General features: G+C 45.3%; 1 protein-coding gene across 1 annotated transcript; it reads right to left on the reverse strand.

The window, feature by feature from the left end:
• Positions 1 to 13,232: 13,232 nt before the first annotated feature.
• Positions 13,233 to 15,603, reverse strand: LOC115151288 (urotensin 2 domain containing). The gene is made up of 5 exons (XM_029695231.1): positions 15,323 to 15,603; positions 14,680 to 14,784; positions 14,502 to 14,539; positions 14,141 to 14,228; positions 13,233 to 13,980 (listed from the first exon to the last, which is right to left on the reverse strand). The coding sequence occupies exons 1-5, from the start codon at positions 15,420 to 15,422 to the stop codon at positions 13,955 to 13,957; spliced, it is 357 nt and encodes a 118-aa protein (XP_029551091.1). The 5' UTR covers positions 15,423 to 15,603; the 3' UTR covers positions 13,233 to 13,954.
• Positions 15,604 to 23,117: the final 7,514 nt, after the last annotated feature.

Genomic DNA, 23,117 nt, shown 5'->3' on the forward strand with positions numbered 1-23,117 from the left:
CTGGATACACCAAATGTATTTCAAAATAGAATTGAAGTACTCTGAAACAACCAAAGAGTGTTGTGAAAACATGTAAAAGACAGCATCAAAACACAAAAATAATGTTCTGCCAGACTGTGTCTCTCATACAATCAAATCGTTTTTAATTGAAAATGGTTTATAACATAAATATTGATTGATGATGATCTTCTCTCTAATATGATAACACATTTTTTTAAAGACACTGGGAATTGAATACTTTATATATATTTAACTTCCTTCCTCTTAGGCCATGGGCACAATGTATGAATTTATGGTTTTATCAGAAATGCTGTTATAATCGTTGACCAGTACGGAGAATTAAGTAAAACCACAAGTCCAAATCCCCATCTCCATACATGGCTAATTTTGGAAAGGGACAATTTTAGCTAGCTAGCCACTGTAGGACAACAACACAACGACATGCAACAATTCAAGTTGTTTTTGTCAATGATTTATTGCTCTCAATGTGATGTGATTGGAGTGAAGCCAAATCCAAACTGGTTTCCCTTGACACTTTTTTTTTTTGGCGCACCAGGACCATTCACAGTTGAGCTCACTTAGTTTAGCTCAACGCTGATTGATTATTATTTTATACTTTTTTTAAATCAAAGGAGGCCAAATGCTAGCTGGCTACCCTTGCATTCAATGCTAAGGGGGCGGCAACAATGCCATATTCTTTTTGACCAGATAGCAACAGATATATATATATATGGCCTACACAGAGAGGAGCTGTTTCGCCCGCTCTGCCACTTGCGAATTGGAGGAAAAATAAAGAAACACATTTAATATTTTTCTTAGTACATCTTTGGGGGGAATCCTGGCTTCCCTTGCCATCAATGAATACACGCCACTGTACAGAGGTCAATGCTATGGGTCTGTATGAGCCCGAGTGGGTGTCACGGCTGTCGAAAGGAGCAGACCAAAGTGCAGCGTGGTTGTAGTTCCACATTTTATTAAATCCGTGAAACTTTGCAATACATAAATAACTGAATCGACAAAACAAACCATGACGCAGAGAGAAACAAACACTACTCAAAATATAATCCACAAAACCCAGGAAGAAAACCCCTACTTAAATATGATCTCCAATTAGATACAACGAGGACCAGCTGCCTCCAATTGGAGATCAACCCAAAAAACTCCAACATAGAAATAGAAAACTAGAACTAAACATAGATATAGAAAACAGAGAAAAAAAACACAAAACACCCCCTGTCACACCCTGACCTACTCTACCATAGAAAATAACATCTTACCATGGTCAGGACGTGACAGTACCCCCCCCCCCCCAAAGGTGCAGACTCCGAATGCCACTAAACAAAAACACAAAAACAAAAGGGAGGGTTGGGTGGGTGGGTAACTCCTATCTATGGCGGCTCTAGTGCAGTCCACATAACCTCATCCTCCAGCAGAGGAGGCGGCTCCGGTTCGGGGCATAACCCCCACTCCACCCGCTGATCCCTCTGCTTTAGTACCACCGGACCGTGGATCGTCGGAGGAGGAACCGGACTGTAGATCGTCACTGGAGGCTCTGGGCTGCAGGCAGTCGCTGGAGGCTCCGGACTGGGGAGCGTCGCTGGAGGCTCCGGACTGGGGAGCGTCACTGGAGGCTCCGGACTGGGGATACGCACTAGAGGTCTGATGCGTGGGACCGGTACTGGTGGCACCGGGCTGATGACAGGCACCTCAGGGCGAGTGCGGAGAGGAGGCACAGGGTATACTGGGCCGTGGAGGCGCACTGGAGGTCTGGAGCTTATGGCTGGCACAACCCGTCCTGGCTGGATAACCCCCGTGGCCCGGCAAGCGCGAGGCGTTGTGACAGGTCGCACAGGTTTGTATTGGCGAACTGAGGGTACCGTGCGTAGAGCTGGCGCAGGATAACCTGGGCCGAAAAGACGCACCGGAGACCAGGAACGCTGAGCAGGCACACTCCTTCCTGGCTGAATGCCAACTCTAGCACGGCAACTGTGGGGAGCTTGCACCGAGCGCACCGGGCTGTAGCTGTGCACTGGCGACACAGTGCGCCTCCCCGCATAACATGGTGCTTGCTCGATCACTCGCCCCCCACGGTAAGCACGGGGAGTTGGCTCAGGTCTCCAACCTGACTCTGCTAATCTCCCCGTGTGCCCCTCCCAAAAAAATTTTGGGTGGCTGTCTCTCGCACTTGCCTCGTGGTTGGTACAGCGCCTCATAATATCGCCGCTCCGCCTTTGCTGCCTCAATTTTCTCCTTCGGCCGGCGATACTCCCCAGCCTGACTCCAGGGTCCTTCCCTGTCCAGAATTTCCTCCCAGGTCCATTTCTGTTGCTCCTTGGCACGCTGCTTGGTCCTTTGATGGTGGGTTATTCTGTCACGGCTGTCGAAAGGAGCAGACCAAAGTGCAGCGTGGTTGTAGTTCCACATTTTATTAAATCCGTGAAACTTTGCAATACACAAATAACTGAATCGACAAAACAAACCGTGACGCAGAGAGAAACAAACACTACTCAAAATATAACCCACAAAACCCTGGAAGAAAACCCCTACTTAAATATGATCTCAAATTAGAGACAACGAGGACCAGCTGCCTCCAATTGGAGATCAACCCAAAAAACTCCAACATAGAAATAGAAAACTAGAACTAAACATAGATATAGAAACAGAAAAAAACACAAAACACCCCCTGTCACGCCCTGACCTACTCTACCATAGAAATAACATCTTACTATGGTCAGGACGTGACAGTGGGATACTTATTTTCCAACTGCCGGGAACATCCCCTCCTCCCATACTGTATTCATTAACACCAGTACCTCCTCCAGTACCTCTTCCAGTACCAAATCATCCAAGTATTTAAGTTGTTCATAGCATAGCCCATCCCTACCCGGGGACGTATTTTCTCCTCCTTGTATCGCCCGGCGCAGATCATTTATTGTAAAAAAACATGTTGCTCGGGTCAATATTGTCATAGTTAGGCTCAAGCTCACCATCTCTGTATGACATCATTATGGTCTGTGTCATAATTCCCTCCTCCCCAAAATGATCTACACTGTGGATTGCGACAATCTCTCTCCATCCTCCAACACCGACATTTCCAACCGTCTGTAACTCCCTGACATTCGCCGAATCACCACCCACACTTCACCCACTGATGTATTGGCCCCCAATTTCCCCCAATATTTCCTCCAACACTCCTGCTTAGCTTCGTTAATGACCTTCCTCGCTACTGCACATAGCTTTTTATTGTCCACCTCTGAACTCTCTATTGAATATAGTCTCAGGACCCTGTATGCTACATTTCTAGCACAAAACTCAGCACCACAGTCCTTGTTCCACCAGGGCACACTGATCCATGTCTTAGGAGGCAATTGAACAAGGATTCATTCCATTCTTCAACGGAGCCATCGCTATTAACCTTACTCACTCCTTCTGCACATTTCTCAGCAAATTCCTCCCATTGAGCTTTTCCAAAGTCCTGGGATCTAGGTTTTTCATCCACTTCCACCAACAGTTTTCTGCCAAACCAGCTCAGAATAGGGAAATTGTCGCTCCCAATTGTATACCGGTCCATTACATCCGAATCGCCTCTTCTTGCTAGATCCCCCGATGCCAGCGTCAGATCAATGCATGATATATTCACCCTTCCAATCTGAAATCTTGTTCGCCATCTATCGTTTAATCAAACTAATCCATAGTTATCGAAGAATTTTCAATAACTTCCCCGTTCCGATCCATCTTTGTACTGCGCCTCAGCGGGTTGTGTGCATTAAAATCACATATGCATATCACAGGAGCCTTGACCGCAGCCTTTATCTCATCAAGCGCCCCAATCTCGAGCACAAGGCATGTGAATTACTGTAATTTTACCCTGGACAATCCACACTTCACCATTATACATTCCAACTCAGTTCTCAACATTACTCTTCCAACCTGTACCCCTAATTTCAGAAACATTGCACTCCCACGCCCCACTCTCTCTACCCAATCAGCCCGTATGGCTACATACCCAGGCAAAACATACCCCCAACCCCGCCGTCCTCCTGAGCCCCACCTCTCCTCACTGCCGGTACTGTATGTAGGAGTGTAAACTCACCACTGATTGATGCTTGATCCCTAGGAATGTCTCTGCTTGCTTAATCACTGCATCTTTCAGGCCGGATGACATCTTCACCTGTTTTGCTACCCACAACACTTCCACCATAAGCCCAATAACTTATTTTTCTTCATCACGTACAAGTTGACTGGAATCACTGGTGCTGGCGGAGGGGCCATCCTTGGAACCCGCACTACCAGTGGCACTCTCACCCCCATTTGTCCAGCAGCGCCGCCCAATACTCGTTTCGCCGCCTCTGCGTAAGATTCTCCCTCCTCCATTCGAATCTTCAATACCTGCTCAGCTCGAACATGGTACTCACAGCCTCGAAAATGCTGCCACATTGGTTTCCCCACAATTACAATACTCCGGCTCTCTTCCTGCACACTCTGAGTACTCCATGATCACTTCCACATTCCCCAGATCTTCTTGTCTGCCAGCACACCGCCGTCACATGCCCATGCCTTTGGCACTTATAGTACCGCAGGGGAGGCCACACATGTGACTTGACCGTGAAGTTCAGGGATCCCAGGTTCACTCTCTGTGGCAAGGTCTCCTCACCGAATGTAACTAACACAGCCGTGCTCTCGCTTCTCTGTCCATTTTGAGTCCCCTTGAACTGGAATGTGTCTACAATTCGAGACCCTTCCAGAATGTTCCTAAACTCATCCTCCGTTATATCCAGCGGTTCCTCATTAATGACTCCCGTGGCTCTTTGGTTCTGTCCTGGGACATAAGAATTTGTTCTTAACTGACTTGCCTAGTTAAATAAAGGTAAAAAAATGTTTTTTAAATAAAAATAGCGCTCCACTGCCTTTTCCCACAGCGTTTTCAGTTTCGAGGCTTTGGTCCATTGGGCTGCAGATTTGCAAAAGATTAGCAGGTTTGCATTCGACAGGATTTTTGCATGGAGGATGTCTCCAACCTCCTAGCACAAGGCGTCTGATACTTTAAGTGGGTTAATGCTACTGCGCATCTCTCTCTCCGTAATCTTCACAATAACCTTCAACTCCCCCCCACTTTGTTCAATCTTCATAACCTTTCCACTCTCCTTCTCCCTCTCTTTCCGCTTTAGTAAACTCTTTCGAATAGCTACCTACCAACCATCTCTCTTCCCATCTTTCCCCCCTCCTAGCATGATGTTTGTGTAACCGACCGACCACTTCTCGCAGGGATACAGCCCTTTACGATGACAGTATCATGCACTGCAAATCTAGTCTCACTAACAAACACTGCTACTATGTGCAAGCCCTAGCTCTGCCTCTCACCAAGGCCCATGGCAAACCACAGCAAATAAAATGGATAACATAACGTTAGTTAGATTGAATGAACCAACGTGTATTAAGATCAAAAATTTAATTGCGTTTAAAGTGTATGTGAAAAATAATGTATTGTGTGAGGTGCTACAAAGTCAGCTTTATAATTCGGAAGTCCTCCTGTAGCTAGCAAGCTAGCTAGCTAACTGCTAGCACATGCTCTACCTAGTTAGCTAGCTATGCTTCAAAGGGGGCACAGTGGGGCTGCTGGTGCCTCATGTCTTGGCCCTACGGGTGAATGAATGGTTCTAGCTAGCTAATGGTAATACTGTCAAATTACTGTCAAACAAAACACTTTGTTTGGACTGTGTAGAGAAAGGCTCTCCAACCCTGTTTCCGGAGTGCTACATGTTGAAATTACTTAGTGAATTCACTACCTGACTAACTAACCATTTTTTTTATAATACAGCTGTCATTATTACTGTAGCCTGCACATCTTAATTTTTTCACAGCTGTCACAAATCCTGTTTTGCCCCAGAGCAGTTTTTCTCGTTGTCATTTGCCTATGATTCTTGGAGATCCTGAATGGTTGTATGATACTGTCAACTCTGTGGTATTAAGCACATAACTATTTTATAACAAATGAATGTAACTTTTCTTAAGATGCCTATGCACACTCTAGAATGACATATGACATGGTTATGATGCCCATCATTCCATTAAATGTAATAATGTGGCACAGAGTTTGGTAAATTATATAACGCCCTGTTATAACATCTAGTCGGTAGACACTTACAGTATACAGCACGTAATAACATTTGGCATAAGTTGTCATGCAGACTGTGTAATAGCAGTTGTTATTAGCAGTTGACATTAGAACATATGACAACAGGATGAATAGTCATCTATAACACCCATTATAACTAGTTTTATAACATCTTATGCCGTTACTATTTCAAACTATGATAGCTTATGAAACGTTATAATGAAGCAATAAGGCCTGATTAGGTATGGTATATGGCGTTGCGTTGTGCCCAAAAACAGCCCTTAGCTGTCGTATTTTGGCAATATACCACAAACCCCTGAGGTGCTTTATTGTTATTATAAACTAGTTACCAATGCAATTAGAGCAGTAAAAATAAATGTTGTCATACCCGTGGTTTAGGGTCTGATATACCATGACTTTCAACCAATCAGCATAGCTGTTATAATGGAAAGGAAAAGGACACCTACAGTAAAATGTTACCAACTAACTTATCTTTTGTCATGTCCTTTGTTTGAGTATAATACTGTACATTTTACCTTTGGAATGACCGATTAGGAGTACGTAAACACCATATGGAACAAGGAATATACAGTAAGAGCAGGGACTTCCAATTACAGTATTTGGAAACCCCAGAAGGGAGCTATTTCTGCAGTAGACAAGATTCAAAACATCATCATGTTATTTAGGAGCTTTCGTGCGAGGAAACAGCATCCATCAAAAGAGAAGGGATTCAATTCTGCACTACACAGGACACAATAACAGCGTTTTTCAAACTTTTCCGGGTTAGTGCTCCCAGTCTCTGGCAAGGTGTTGCACAACTCTTGATTATGTGGTGTTACAACACCCCATGTCATGTTTCAGAACACCTCAGGATGAATGTTTCAGGACACATTAAATCTGTCCCTATACCCTCGCAACCATGTGTTTCAATACTCCAGCAAAGTTAAGGTTTGGTCTCCTTTAAGGTGGTGGCAGCTTAGTCGCCATTAGTTTTGAAGTGTTACAAAGCACTTCCTTTTAACAGTGTGCTCAGTTGATTTCTTTGGAATTGTCTTTCGTGAATTGAAATGTTTGGTTTGGCCAATTTACAATGACTAACTATTTACTGAAAATATTCTGACGATTCAAACTCTAACCCTATAACGGCTATTTTTATAGCATAGTTCTCATGACTTACGGTTATGGGTAAAAACAGTGTTTGCTATTTCCTGTACATACTCTCACTCTGTTTCCCTCAGATCCTGTGTTTGATGTGAGCAATTTGAGTGTGTGTCAGTGATGTGAATAGTGTGATCTCTGCCCTCTATTATGTGAGCTAAACGTACTGGAAATGCTTAATCACCAGTCGCCATAGTGATGAACTTGGTGCTTTTCAGCAATTCATTCTCTTTTGTTCTCTGTTTGTTTTATTTTGTCAGGGAATTTATTTGCCTGGCTACCCAAACTCCTTGCTCCGGCCAAACTCTACGCCACGCCCACGGACGATAGTGTCTGCTCCGCAATGAGTCTGGATCTGAGTACCTAACCAACGATTTCTAGAAAGGAAAAACATTCTAGCCATTCTGATTGGTCCCAGAAACCGATGGGTTGGACTAGAGCCAGAACACACTTGGGTAAAGTGCCAGTTTGAAAATGCGGCATTGGCTTTGATATTCTGATTGGTTAGAGATGATTCAATCGCTGATTACTTTATTTTGTACAACACCCCTCATTTTGAAGTCACCACAAACGACTTCAATGAGGGCAGTCTCAGACTGAAGTATGGAATGAATGATAGAGCAGCGGAAGAATTCAGTTTGAGTCGTCAGGCAAGGAATTTATGCAATTAATACAAAGTATTTAAAATTTGTGCCCTTTCAGATTTGATAACCCTTTCATTGACTTAAATCCTAGTACTATGAACTTCTGTTCAAAGTACTTATAGTTCTTAAATTTGCAAACACAATTGTAATGGGATAAAGCAATTGAATTGAAGAATAGGCAATTTTGTACATGGTGATAAATGAATCCCTTATGCAATGTTTCATATTGATGCTGTTTTTATAACTGAAGAATAATATACCATCAGTATAACTTACTGTCCCTTTCAGTTAGACCAACACCTCAAACCACTCATAGGGAATGCTAACTATGTCCCCATCATTGTGGTTTTGTTTGTTATGGTGGTTTCGGAAATTACTGGCTCTATTTTTGGAAGGAACATTGGAAGAAACATTTCCAAACGATAATTTGTTACTACAATATGAATGATATTGAGAAATGGACGGTAAAGGAGGTCGTCCAGCAATACTGTCATCACATTACAAAACCCTTTTGCAATTATGTTAGCACAGCTGACAACGGTTGTTCTGATTAAAGAAGCAATAAAACCGGCCTTCTTTAGACTAGTTGAGTATCTGGAGCTTCAGCATTTGTGGGTTTGACTACAGGCTCAAAATTTTAAAGAACTTTCTTCTGAAACTCGTCAGTCTATTCTTGTTCTGAGAAATGAAGGCTATTCCATGCGAGAAATTGCAAAGAAACTGAAGATCTCGTACAACACTGTGTACTACTCTCTACACAGAACAGCACACACTGTCTCTAACCAGAATAGAAAGAGGAGTGGGAGGCCCCAGTGCACACCTGAGCAAGAGGACAAGTACATTAGAGTGTCTAGATTGAGAAACAGACTCCTCACAAGTCCTCAACTGGCAGCTTCATTAAATAGTACCCACAAAACACCAGTTTCAATGTCAACAGTGAAGAGGCGACTCCTGGATGCTGGCCTTCCAGGCAGAGTTGTAAAGAAAAAGCCATATCTCAGACTGGCCAATAAAAAGGGAAGATTAAGATGGGCAAAAGAACACAGACACTGGACAGAGGAACTCTGCCTAGAAGGCCAGCAGTGGGAGAGGCAGGAATAAGATCGTCTTATGACAATAAAACAGTATGACCTCTATCAACTGGAACATTTATGTCTACCTAATAAGCCTTGATCACTTTCTTCCCCATTGTTTAGATGTAGCCTATCTTTGTATCGCTGAAAGCATGCATATGGTCACAATTGCCTAGTGGTTAGACCTTTGGTCCAGTAACCAAAAGTCATGCTGCATTGAATCCCTGAGCTGACAAGGTAAAAATCTGTCATTGCCCCTGAGCAAGGCAGCTAATTCACTGTTCCCCGAGTGCTGAAGACGTGGATGTCAGTTAAGGGAGACCCCCGCACCTCTATGATTCAAAGGGATTGGGTTAAATGCGGGAGACACAATTCAGTTGAATGCATTCAGTTGTACAGCTGACTAAGTTTCCCTATATGGCCATGATTTTAAGTATTTGTTTTGACTTTATCCTGTGATTGTAACGGTCGACGTGAACACAGGACAAAAACGCAGTGGGAATATGAATGCTCATCTTTTTAATGTTTAAGAAAAGTGAACACTTACAAAATTAACAAAACAACGACTACACAGTTCCATAAGGCAAAGTAGCTATACAGAAAACATCTACCCACAAAACCAAAAGGAAAAACAGGCTGCCTAAGTATGACTCCCAATCAGCAACAACGATATACAGCTGTTCCTGATTGAGAGTCATACCCGGCCGAAACAAAGAAATCCCAAACATAGAAACACGGACATAGAATGCCCACCCAAATCACACCCTGACCAAACCTAAATAGAGACATAAAAAGGCTCTCTCAGGTCAGGGTGTGACAGTGATAAAGAATTGCAAATTGCTCGGATTAATAAAAGGTTGCTTAGCTTATACTGTAGCAGGCAATTTTACCAACTGCTTGGGGGAAACATGGTTCACCCAACACAAGTGGGACATATATTTCTAAGTCTGTGTAGTCATCAATACTGCTGACATCAGTTATTTTCACAATAAAAAAAAAGAGTTAGTCTAAATCTGTAAGGCTCTGGCCCCTCAAGATAACCATTATTTGTGTCTGTAGTTCAAAGGTCATACCACTGGCAGGAGCTGAGATCTTGTCTGAACCATTTCACCACAATATTCTGCTTTAAATGACATAATCTACGCCTTTGCTAAGGAAGAGGCTACAGTTTAATGTGGTCTTTCTGCTTCCTCTCTGATATTATGGAGTGTTTCGTGTTTGTGAGTATTTGTATTTATTATGGATCCCCATTAGCTGCTGCCAAGGCAAAATTAAGACAGTTATACAATTTTTAAAACATTACGATACATTCATTACAGAATTCACAAAACACTAAATGTGTGCCCTCAGGCCCATATTCCACTACCACATATCTACAACACAAAATCCATGTGTACGTGTGTGTATAGTGCGTATGTTATCATGTGTGTGTTTGCATGTGTCTGTGCCTATGTTTGTGTTGCTTCACAGTCTCCGCTGTTCCAGAAGGTTCATTTTTCTCTGTTTTTTTAAATCGGATTCTACTGCTTGCATCAGTTACCTGATGTGGAATAGAGTTCCATGTAGTCAAGGCTCTATGTAGTAGCGTTCTGGACTTGGGGACTGTGAAGAGACCTCTGGTGGCATGTCTTGTGGGGTATGCATGGGTGTCTGAGCTGAGTGATAGTTGTTTAAACAGACAGCTCGGTGCTTTCAACATGTCAACACCTCTCACAAATACAAGTAGTGATGAAGTCAATCTCTCCTCTAATTTGAGCCAGGAGAGATTGACATGCATATTATTAGTGTTAGCTCTCTGTGTACATCCAAGAGCTAACCATACTTCCCTGTTCTGAGCCAATTGCAATTTCCCGAAGTGTCTCTTTGTGGCACCTGACCACATGATTGAACCGTAGTCCAGGTGTGACAAAACTAGGGCCTGTAGGACCTGCCCTGGTGGATAGTGCTGTTAAGAAGGTAGAGTAACACTTTATTATGGACAGACTGTTTTGACCATGACAGTTTACAATCCAGGGTTATTCCAAGCAGTTTAGTCACATCAACTTGCTCAATTTCCACATTATTTATTACAAGATTTAATTGAGGTTTAGGGTTTAGTGAATAATTTGTCCCAAATACAATGCTTTTAGTTTTCAAAATATTTAGGGCTAACTTATTCCTTGCCACCCATTCTGAAACTAACTGCAGCTCTTTTTAAAGTGTTGCAGTCATTTCAGTTGATGTAGTAGCTGACGTGTATAGTGTTGAGTCATCCGCATACATAGACACACTTTACTCAAAGCCAGTAGAGTGTCATTAGTAAAGATTGAAAAAAGTAAGGGGCCTAGACAGCTGCCCTGGGGAATTCTTGATTCTATTATGATGGCGAGGCTTCCATTAAAGAACACCCTCTGTGTTCTGTTAGACAGGTAACTCTTTGTCCTCAATATAGTAGGCAGTGTAAAGCCATAACACATATGTTTTTCCAGCAGCAGACTATGATCGATAATGTAAAAAGCTGCACTGAAGTCTAACAAAACAGCCCCCACAATCTTTTTGTCATCAATTTCTCTCAGCCAATCATCAGTCACTTGTGTAAGTGCTTGATGAATGTCCTTCCCTATAAGCATGCTGAAAGACTGTTGTCAATTTGTTTCCTGTAAAATAGCATTCTATCTGCTCAAAAACAATTTTTTCCTGAACTTTACTATGGGTTGGTAACAGGCTGATTGATCGGCTATTTGAGCCCATAAAGGAGGCTTTACTATGACTTTTGCTTCCCTCCAGGCCTGAAGGCGCACACTTTCTAGTAGGCTTAAATTGAAGTTGTGGCAAATAGGAGTGGCTATATCATCTGCTATTATCCTCAGTAATTTTACATCCAATTTGTCAGGCCCTGGTGCCTTGTCATTGTTGATAGACAACAACAAAAAATATACCTCTTCCACACTCACTTTACCGAATTCAAAATGACAATTCTTGTCTTTCATAATTTGATCAGATATACTTGGATGTGTAGTGTCAGCGTTTGTTGCTAGCATGTCATGCCTAAAAAATCTGTAAAAGTAGTTGGCAATATCAGTCTGTTTTGTAGTGAATGAGCCATCTGATTCAATGAATGATGGAGCCGAGATTGTGTTTTTTAATTTCATTGAAGGTGCTCCAAAGCTTTTTACTATCATTCTTGTCATTTATCTTTGTTTCATAGTGTAGTTACTTCTTATTTTTATTCAGTTTAGTCACATGATCTCTCAATTTGCAGGATGTTTGCAATCGGTTGTGCAGTCAGACTTATTTGCCATTCCTTTGCCTCATCCCTCTCAACCATACAATTTTTCAATTCCTCATCAATCCACGGGGATTTAACAGATTGTACAGTCATTTTCATAATGGGTGCATGCTTATTAGTAACTGGGATAAGCAATTTCTTAAATGTGACAAGTACAACGTCTGTTTGCTCCTCAGTACACACCACGGACCAACAAATATTCTTTACATCAACAATATAGGACTCACCACAAAACGTATTGTATGACCTCTTATACACCATATTAGGCCCAGCCTTTGGAACTTTGGTTTTCCCAGATATGGCTACTGTATTGTGATCACTACATCCGATGGATGTGGATACTGCTTTCAAGCACATTTCTGCAGCATTAGTAAAGATGTGATCAATACATGTTGATGATTTCATTCCTGTGCTGTTTGTAACTACCCTGGTAGGTTGACTGTTAACCTGAACCAGGTTGCAGTCACTGGTTACAGTTTGAAGCTTTTTCTTGAGTGGGCAGCTTGATGAAAGCCAGTCAATATTTTAATCACCCAGAAAATATACAGTGAGGGAAAAAAGTATTTGATCCCCCTGCTGATTTTGTACGTTTGCCCACTGACAAAGAAAGGATCAGTCTATAATTTTAATGGTAGGTTTATTTGAACAGTGAGAGACAGAATAACAACAACAAAAAATCCAGAAAAACACATGTCAAAAATGTTATAAATTGATTTGCATTTTAATGAGGGAAATAAGTATTTGACCCCTCTGCAAAACATGACTTAGTACTTGGTGGCAAGTACTAAGTCATGTTTTTCTGACAGTGTAGCTGATGGCACAGACTGACTGGTTTCCCAGAGGCCTCCATCCACTACGATCTATCTGTGTGTATGATTCAGATAGAGCCCTATCAGTGAAGCTGACCCGACCTATGACTCAGTTCCCAGTCTCTCTTCCTGAAATACCAATTACACACGTAGCCAAGACAAAGGTTAGCATGATAATATATTATTTATTTAATGTAGGAAACAGTAACACATTCAAAAAGCAATACTTTTTAATATTTGACTATGGAAAGTAAAATGAATTGCACCACTGCCCCCATTTACCACTAGGGGAAGACAAAGTCAACGTTTTGAGAAGAGGGCGGTTCCTCTGGGTGTGGAAACTTTATGGACCAAGGCCTTTGCCAGCAGATCTTTGGTTAAGACAACAACACTCTCCGTCTTAGAGAAATGCTAGTATACCCTAGTCATGCTAGAATACCCTAGTCATGCTAGTATGCCCTAGTCATGCTAGTATACCCTAGTCATGCTAGTATGCCCTAGTCATGCTAGTATACCCTAGTCATGCTAGTATACCCTAGTCATGCTAGTATACCCTAGTCATGCTAGTATACCCTAGTCATGCTAGTATACCCTAGTCATGCTAGTATACCCTAGTCATGCTAGCATGCCCTAGTCATGCTAGCATGCCCTAGTCATGCTAGTATACCCTAGTCATGCTAGTATACCCTAGTCATGCTAGTATGCCCGAGTCATGATGACTTCATCAGTACAATGTGCGATGAGTGCATTAGTTATGTTACAACATTTCAACAGTTGGTGATGGAAATGGGGAGTTGTGTTGATGTCTGTGAACGTGTTGAGTCTTAAGGCTTTGGAGGGTTAGGGCGATGCACCAGGACTCAGTAGAGTTTCTCTCCCTTAGGCTGTCATACACAGTACTTCCAGAAACAATCTGTGGACACAGAGAAAAACACTGTTCAGTCTCTCTTGAACTATTAGATGGAGGAATATCATTTTGTTTTAAAACTAAGTCCACTACAGTAAATAAAATATGTTGTGACTTGAAAATGATTGCCATCATCAACAATCATCAATAAGAAAAGTGCACTCACCCCTTTTCCTCGGTATGGACTTGTCCTCTGCTAATACGTTGGATGAGAGCTCCCTCTCCAGCTCCAAGCCCTCCTTCAAAGCCTCTAGCTGTAAGTAAAGAACACTGGTTACAGGCGGTCAAAGGAACACTGTGTTTGTTTCTATGGAAGGTGCCTTTTGCTGGTGAATCATACAAAGATGACATCCAGAGATAATTCTCCAGAGAATGTACAAAGTACCTCAGTCAAAGATAACTATGTTTATCTATTCGTCTCATAAACCCTGCCTAAAAAGTATTTTATCTGCTGAGGAAAATAAATACTGGTATGACTGCACATCTAATATTTTACTGTACGTAACAAAAACGCATTAATGACTTACCTCCTCCAACTCTGCTAGTTTGTTGTCCAAATGTAAACCTGCAGAGAAGAAAATCGGATAACATCATGACAGAAGGCAAACCCAAGAAACACTTGGTCAATCCATGTGCAATATTATACATGATCAACATTGAGACTGTTAGTGATATCTGTGTGCTGCTATACTGTAAATGCCTTACCTAAAGCGTAATTTCTTTCAACAGGTTCTAAGCTTTTATGTAGTAGAAATGCTAGAATCTTGTTCTGGCCATCTGTGCCTTCCCTTGGCTGATAAACATGGTTTCCTGAATATGTGGGAAATGACAATACATCTGTGATTACTATAAACAACTTGAAATTAATCTAGAATTACACAATATTCACTTAAAACTCCACAAATGTAGTATTCAGAGTATTGTTAGAAGAACAATTGAATTGGCAAGCAAAATAATGTAATTTACTTGCCGCATAATACCAGTAACATATTCATCCTCTTTACATATAATTCGGAACTATTGAATAATGTTCTGCATGACAATGTATTTTCTGAGCTCGTCAATAATTAAATTATTCATATATGCATGATGAATGGCTTGTCAAATGTAACAACTATTGAAACTACCTGTTGCACATCTTGTGTGCAATTTGCACTAATTATTCACCAGGAGATCTTTCTCATGGCTACATTTTGACAAAAAGTATAAACAAGAAACAGTGCATGCAAGCCAGTGATGGAAAGGAGCCCATGGTTGCATCCTCAGACATCGTCAGGTAGTCTATGCCTCAAATAAGCCAGCTAGTACGTGCAACAAGCTAGAACATTCACCAAGCCAGTAGACTCACCAGGGTTGAAGATGCTTCTGCCCTCCACACTGACTACCCCTTGTAGGAGCAGGAAGGCTAGCAGTCCCAGCCAGTAGTTCACAGAGACAGTCCTGTCCATGACAATGAAGCAACTGTCCCAAAGAAGTGTTCAAGTATCAGCTGGTTCTCAACCTGCCCAAAGGATCTACTGCCTTTGGTCCATCCCAACCATACTTTTATCCTGTCTGATGTGGAAGGAGGAGACGGGGGCTCAGAGCCCCCGGTGCTCTAAATCAATAGGTAGCCACCTTCGATTTCGTCAATGGACCACTGTCCTTTGCAAGAGGGATGTTATGGTGGCTGACCAGCCTAGACTCATAGACTAGACGTAAGATAGTAAATGTAAATCAGGGACACTCAAATGAGTATATGTTCTGTTTGGTATGGTTACATAAGACAGATGGCTACTTAAGGCAAAAACTAAATATGATGGTTGGTCGGGGTGGATGGGTAGGTGTATAACGCGACTGTCTATCAACCCAAAGGTTGCGAGTTCAAATCTCATCATGGACAACTTCAGCATTTTAGCAGCTTTTCAACTACTTACTACTTTTTAGCTACTTTGTAACTACTTAGCATATTAGCTAACCCTTCCCTTAACCCTTTTAGCTAACCCTTCCCCTAACCCTACCTTAACCCTTTTAGCTAACCCTTCCCCTAACCCTAACCCTTTTAGCTAACCTTTCCCTAACCTTAACCCTTTTAGCTAACCCTAACCCTACCTTAACCCCTAGCCTAGATAACATTAGCCAGCTAGCTAACTTTAGCCACCTAGCCACCTAGATAGAATTCATAACATATTATATGTTTAGCAATTTGTAACATAGTGTACATTTTGCAAATTTGTAACATAGTGTACATTTTGCAAATTTGTAACATCGTGTATGTTTCGCAAATTCATATTATATTGTACGTTTTGCTAATTCGTAACCTATAATAGGAATTGTCATTTGTAACATATCATACAAAATGGGTGATGGACATCCACAAATTAATACATACCATATGAAACCTAACATATCATAATAAATGGAGCGTCTCTTCTGTACATACAGAATAATACGAAATACTATGAGACCAGTTTGGGCTGACAGATCTGGGGCCAGAGGCCCTTCATCAACGTGACAGATACAAAGCCAGCAGAGTGAGGAAGTTGTCAATCACCTATTATTTATGGGAGAGGACAGTCAGATGTTCTTGGCACTTTCAGTCCTTTACTTTTATATGAATGAGTTCCTTAAGAATGTAGAGGGAGAATTTTGGACAGGGGTAAGAGTCTGAGAAGTGAATTGATTCTGTCCCTATAAAGTGCACCATGCCCGGAGATGAGCTCTTCAGTCTTGGCTCCAGGTCTGAGCTACGGCAACAATGTGGAGCTGATTGAACATCCATCACCGAGGTCAAACCACACGACCCTGGCCTGTCTGTTGCATCCGGAAATCATGACTCAATGCCTGCGTCAGTGTAATGTCTGCTGTATTTATGTACGGTAGTTTTAGTTAAATTAAGTGTCTGGCTTGTTTGCCTCATAAAGCTCCTTGGCTGCTATTTCATTGACGCCTTGTGTCTTCCGCTGAGGAAGTTATTGATGGCTAGTCATGTCTCTCATCCAGAAACCCATCACATATCCATCTACTTATGATACGGATTTTGGGAACTTGAGGACTTAGAGAACCTGTTTGAGTGAGTCACAGTGAATGAACCTTGTTACATCAAGGAGATACTGCATCTTGTGAAGTAGTTCAGTAATTTTATTGAAAACATAATCAATATCTTGATGGATCTCCAGGCATGACATTGCAGAGGATAACATTCCTAGACACTGTGTGTTCCTCTGTACGATGCTCTTCTGGAATCATTCAAATCAAATCAAATTGTATTTGTCAAATGCGCCGAATACAACAGGTGTTGTACCGTGAAATGCTTACTTACAAGCCCTTAACCAACAATGCAGTTTTAAGAAAAGTAAGAGTTAAGAAAATATTTACTAAATAAACTAAAGGAAAAAACAAGAACACAATAAAATAACAATAACGATGCTTTATTGTCACGAATCCCACCGAAGGTGGCTCCCCTGCCTGCTCGGGCGGCGCTCGGCGGTCGTCGTCACCGACCTACTAGCCGCCGCTGATCCTTTTTTCCTTTTCGTTTGGTATGTCTTATTGTTTGCACCTGTCCCTCATTTGGTTTATTGATTTTGGTTATTTAAGCCTGGTTAGCCCGCCCAGTGTTGTGCGGGATTATTTAGCGTCAGGTTGTGTTTTTGTATTTGGATGTGCTGGCGATCTACTACTATTATCTTATAGGCATGCTATGCACCTGTTCTGGGCAATTTGCATTTTTTCCACGCCGGTTGTGTTGGCGTCGTTTGTGTTGTGTTTTATTTAATAAACACAAAGTTCCTTACCTCTGCTCTCTGCGCCTGACTCCTACCACCACTCCTAGCAACTCTTGACAGAATCCCGCACCCGCTATGGAGTCAGCAGGAGCAGCCTCCCCTCCTCTCCCATCGATGGAGGAACGGGTCCTTCACCATACCACCATCCTCCACCGAATCGGCTCAGCGATGGAGCAGATGATGGAAAGGATGGACCGATGGGAGAGGAGTGGCCTCCCTACCGCATCCCCAGCCCCAAATCCCCCTCCACCATCTACCCCTCCACCGACGTCCGGACCCGGAGCCCTACGCCTGGCTCTCCCCAGGGAGTACGATGGAGCGGCGGCTGGGTGCCAGGGGTTCCTGCTACAGTTGGATTTGTACCTGGCTACCGTTCATCCAACTCCCTCGGGAGAGGAGAGCGTAAGCGTCCTCGTCTCCTGCTTAACGGGACGTGCCCTGGAGTGGGCCAACGCAGTGTGGTATGGTCCAGACTCGGCAAGGGATCATTACCCCGAGTTCACCCGCCGTTTCCGGGCCGTGTTCGACCACCCAGCTGAAGGCCGGGCGGCGGGTGAACGGCTGTTCCACCTGCGTCAGGAGACGAGGAGCGCACAGGACTTTGCTCTGGAGTTCCGGACCTTGGCTGCTGGAGCGGGGTGGAACGACAGGGCCCTGATGGACCACTATAGGTGTAGCCTCCGGGAGGACGTCCGCCGTGAGCTAGCCTGTCGGGACACTACCCTGTCACTGGATGAACTGATCGACATGTCCATTCGTCTTGACAATCTGCTGGCTGCGCGCGGGCGTCCAGACGGGGTCCTGTTGGTTCCACCTCCAGGTCCTCCAGCTCCCATTCCTATGGAGCTAGGGGGGGCCGCGTCCAGGGGAACCGGAGGAGGAGGCTCCCCTTGTCCCCAGTGTGGTCGGAGAGGACACACTACCGACCGGTGCTGGGGGAGCTCCTCTGGGAATCGGGATGGCAGGCGGAGCACTCCTCGTCCATCTCAGGTGAGTAAGCACCAACCTCACCCAGAGCCCCCTGTTGGTCACATGTTCGTTTTAGTAACTTTCCCCTTGTTTTCTCCCTCTTTCCAGCATAAGGCGCTAGTCGATTCAGGCGCAGCTGGAAACTTTATGGATCGTGGGCTCGCATTAAGGCTAGGGATTCCCCTGGTATCGTTGGACCAACCTTTCCCCGTGCACTCCTTAGATAGCCGACCATTAGGGTCAGGACTGGTCAGGGAGGCCACGGTGCCACTGGACATGGTAACGCAGGGGGATCATGGAGAACGGATTAGTCTCTTCCTCATTGATTCTCCTGCGTTTCCAGTGGTGCTGGGGATTCCCTGGCTGGCCAATCACAATCCCAATATTTCGTGGAGACAGGGGGTTCTCAGAGGGTGGTCAGAGGAGTGCTCAGGCAGGTGTAAGGGAGTTTCCATCGGTGCGACGACGGTGGAGAGTCCAGACCAGGTTTCCACAGTGCGCATTCCCTCAGAATATGCCGATTTGGCTATCGCCTTCTGTAAAAAGAGGGCGACCCGATTACCACCTCATCGACGAGGGGATTGCGTGATAAATCTCCAGGTAAACGCTGCACTTCCCAGGAGTCATGTGTACCCATTGTCACAAGAGGAGACGTTGGCTATGGAGACATATGTCACGGAATCTCTGAGACAGGGGTATATACGGCCCTCCATGTCACCCGTCTCCTCGAGTTTCTTTTTCGTGAAGAAAAAGGATGGAGGTTTGCGCCCGTGCATTGATTATAGAGGTCTAAATTCCATCACAGTAGGGTTCAGTTACCCACTACCTCTCATCGCTACGGCGGTGGAATCATTTCACGGCGCGCGGTTTTTCACGAAACTGGACCTCAGGAGCGCTTACAATCTGGTGCGTATCCGGGGAGGAGACGAGTGGAAAACCGCATTCAGTACCACATCGGGCCACTATGAGTACCTCGTCATGCCGTACGGGTTAAAGAATGCTCCAGCCGTCTTTCAATCCTTTGTTGACGAGATTCTCAGGGACCTGCACGGGCAGGGGGTGGTGGTGTATATTGACGACATCTTGATTTATTCCGCCACCCGCGCCGCGCATGTCTCCCTGGTGCGCAAGGTGCTTGGACGACTGCTGGAGAATGACCTGTACGTCAAGGCTGAGAAATGTGAGTTTTTCAAACGAGCCGTTTCCTTCCTGGGGTATCGCATTTCCACCTCGGGGGTGGTGATGGAGGATGACCGCGTTAAAGCCGTGCGTAATTGGCCGACTCCGACCACGGTAAAGGAGGTGCAGCGGTTTTTAGGGTTTGCCAATTACTACCGGAGGTTTATCCGGGGCTTTGGTCAAGTTGCGGCTCCCATTACCTCACTGCTGAAGGGGGGTCCGGCGCGCTTGCGCTGGTCAACAGAGGCGAACAGAGCGTTCAGTCGCTTGAAGGAGCTGTTTACCGTTGCTCCAGTGCTGGCTCATCCGGATCCCTCTTTGGCATTCATAGTGGAGGTGGACGCGTCCGAGACTGGGGTGGGGGCCGTGCTATCACAGCGCTCGGGCACGCCACCCAAACTCCGCCCGTGCGCTTTCTTTTCTAGGAAGCTGGGGCCGGCGGAGCAGAACTATGACGTGGGGGACAGGGAGTTGTTAGCTGTGGTCAAGGCTCTGAAGGTGTGGAGACATTGGCTTGAGGGGGCTAGGCACCCTTTCCTCATCTGGACTGACCACCGTAATCTCGAGTACATCCGGGCAGCTAGGAGACTGAATCCGCGTCAGGCCAGGTGGGCCATGTTCTTTACCCGTTTCCGGTTCACGATCTCCTATCGGCCAGGTTCACAGAACACGAAGGCCGACGCACTGTCCCGCCTATATGACACCGAGGAGAGGGCCATCGATCCGGCTCCCATTCTTCCGGCGTCGTGTTTGGTAGCTCCGGTGGTATGGGAGCTGGACGCGGAGATCGAGCGGGCGTTACGGTCGGAACCTGCACCATCGCAGTGTCCGGCAGGTGTTCAGTACGTACCGCTTGGTCTCCGTGATCGATTGATTCGATGGGCCCATAATCTCCCCTCTTCGGGTCACCCTGGGATTGAGAGGACAGTGCGGAACCTGAGGGGGAAATACTGGTGGCCCACCTTGGGTAAAGACGTGCGGTTCTATGTTTCCTCCTGCTCGGTGTGCGCTCAGAGCAAGGCTCCTCGACACCTGCCTAGAGGGAAATTACACCCCCTCCCCGTTCCACAGCGGCCGTGGTCACACTTGTCAGTGGACTTCCTCACTGACCTTCCCGTATCTCAGGGGAACACCACTATCCTGGTCGTTGTGGATCGGTTCTCGAAGTCCTGTCGTCTCATCCCGTTGCCCGGTCTCCCTACGGCTCTGCAGACTGCGGAGGCACTGTTTACCCATGTCTTCCGGCACTACGGGGTGCCCGAGGACATCGTTTCTGATCGGGGTCCCCAGTTCACGTCCAGAGTTTGGAGGGCGTTCATGGAACGTTTGGGGGTCTCGGTCAGCCTGACCTCGGGTTTCCACCCCGAGAGTAATGGGCAGGTTGAGAGGGTGAACCAAGAGGTGGGTAGGTTTCTAAGGACGTATTGCCAGGACCGGCCCAGAGAATGGGCGAGATACGTGCCATGGGCAGAAATAGCCCAAAATTCTCTACGGCACTCATCTACCAACATGTCACCGTTCCAGTGCGTGTTGGGCTACCAGCCGGTCCTGGCTCCATGGCACCAGAGCCAGACCGAGGCTCCTGCGGTGGAGGATTGGGTGCAGCGCTCGAAGGACACATGGAGAGCCGTCAAGGACGCACTCACCAAGGCGAGTGGACGGCAAAAGAAGAGCGCTGACCAGCACCGCAGTGAGACCCCTGTGTTTGCACCGGGGGATCGAGTCTGGCTCTCGGCTAGAAACCTGCCCCTCCGCTTGCCCTGCCGGAAGCTGGGTCCGCAGTGTGTAGGGCCGTTTAAAGTCCTGAGGAGGATAAACGAGGTGTGTTACCGATTACAACTTCCATCTTACTACCGTATTAACCCCTCGTTTCATGTGTCTCTCCTCAGGCCGGTGGTGGCTGGTCCCATGCAGGAAGGTGAGGTGCCGGAGGTTCCTCCCCCCCCGCTGGACATTGGGGGGTCCCCGGCGTATAGGATACGCGCCATTCTGGACTCCAGACTTCGGGGGGGGGGCCTACAGTACCTCGTCGACTGGGAGGGGTACGGCGCGGAGGAGAGGTGCTGGGTACCCAGGAGGGACATTTTGGACCCCCCACTACTGAGGGAGTTCCACCGCCTTCATGGGGATCGCCCTGCACCTCGTCCTCCGGGTCGCCCTCGAGGTCGGTGGCGGCGCGCTGCGGGAGCCGCGCGTCAGGAGGGGGGTACTGTCACGAATCCCACCGAAGGTGGCTCCCCTGCCTGCTCGGGCGGCGCTCGGCGGTCGTCGTCACCGACCTACTAGCCGCCGCTGATCCTTTTTTCCTTTTCGTTTGGTATGTCTTATTGTTTGCACCTGTCCCTCATTTGGTTTATTGATTTTGGTTATTTAAGCCTGGTTAGCCCGCCCAGTGTTGTGCGGGATTATTTAGCGTCAGGTTGTGTTTTTGTATTTGGATGTGCTGGCGATCTACTACTATTATCTTATAGGCATGCTATGCACCTGTTCTGGGCAATTTGCATTTTTTCCACGCCGGTTGTGTTGGCGTCGTTTGTGTTGTGTTTTATTTAATAAACACAAAGTTCCTTACCTCTGCTCTCTGCGCCTGACTCCTACCACCACTCCTAGCAACTCTTGACATTTATACAGGGGGTACCGGTATAGAGTCAATGTATGGGGGTACAGGTTAGTCGAGGTAATTGAGGTAATATGTACATGTCGGTAGAGGGAGGGTGTGGCTCAGTTGGTAGAGCATGGTGTTTGCAACGTGTTTGCAACGCCAGGTTTGTGAGTTTGATTCCCACAGGGACCAGTATGGAAGAAAAAAACATGTATGAAATGTATGCATTCACTACTGTAAGTCGCTCTGGATAAGAGCGTCTGCGAAATGACTAAAATGTAAATGTAAAATGGTAGAGGTAAAGCGACTATGCATAGGTAATAAACAGCAAGTAGCAGCAGCATTAAAAAAAAGGGGTTGGTCAATGCAAATAGTCTGGGTAGCCGTTTGATTAGCTGTTCAGGAGTCTTATGGCTCGGGAGTAGAAGCTGTTTAGGAGCCTCATGGACCTAGACTTGGCGTTCTGGTACCGGTAGCAGAGAGAACAGTCTATGACTAGGGTGGCTGGAGTCTTTGGCAATTTTTAGGGCCTTCCTCTGACACTGCCTGGTATAAAGGTCCTGGATGGTAGGAAGCTTGGCCCCAGTGATGTACTGAGCCGTACGCATTACCCTCTGTAGTGCCTT

The sequence above is a fragment of the Salmo trutta genome, chromosome 17, assembly GCF_901001165.1.
Source record: "Salmo trutta chromosome 17, fSalTru1.1, whole genome shotgun sequence".
NCBI classification, from domain to species: domain Eukaryota; kingdom Metazoa; phylum Chordata; class Actinopteri; order Salmoniformes; family Salmonidae; genus Salmo; species Salmo trutta.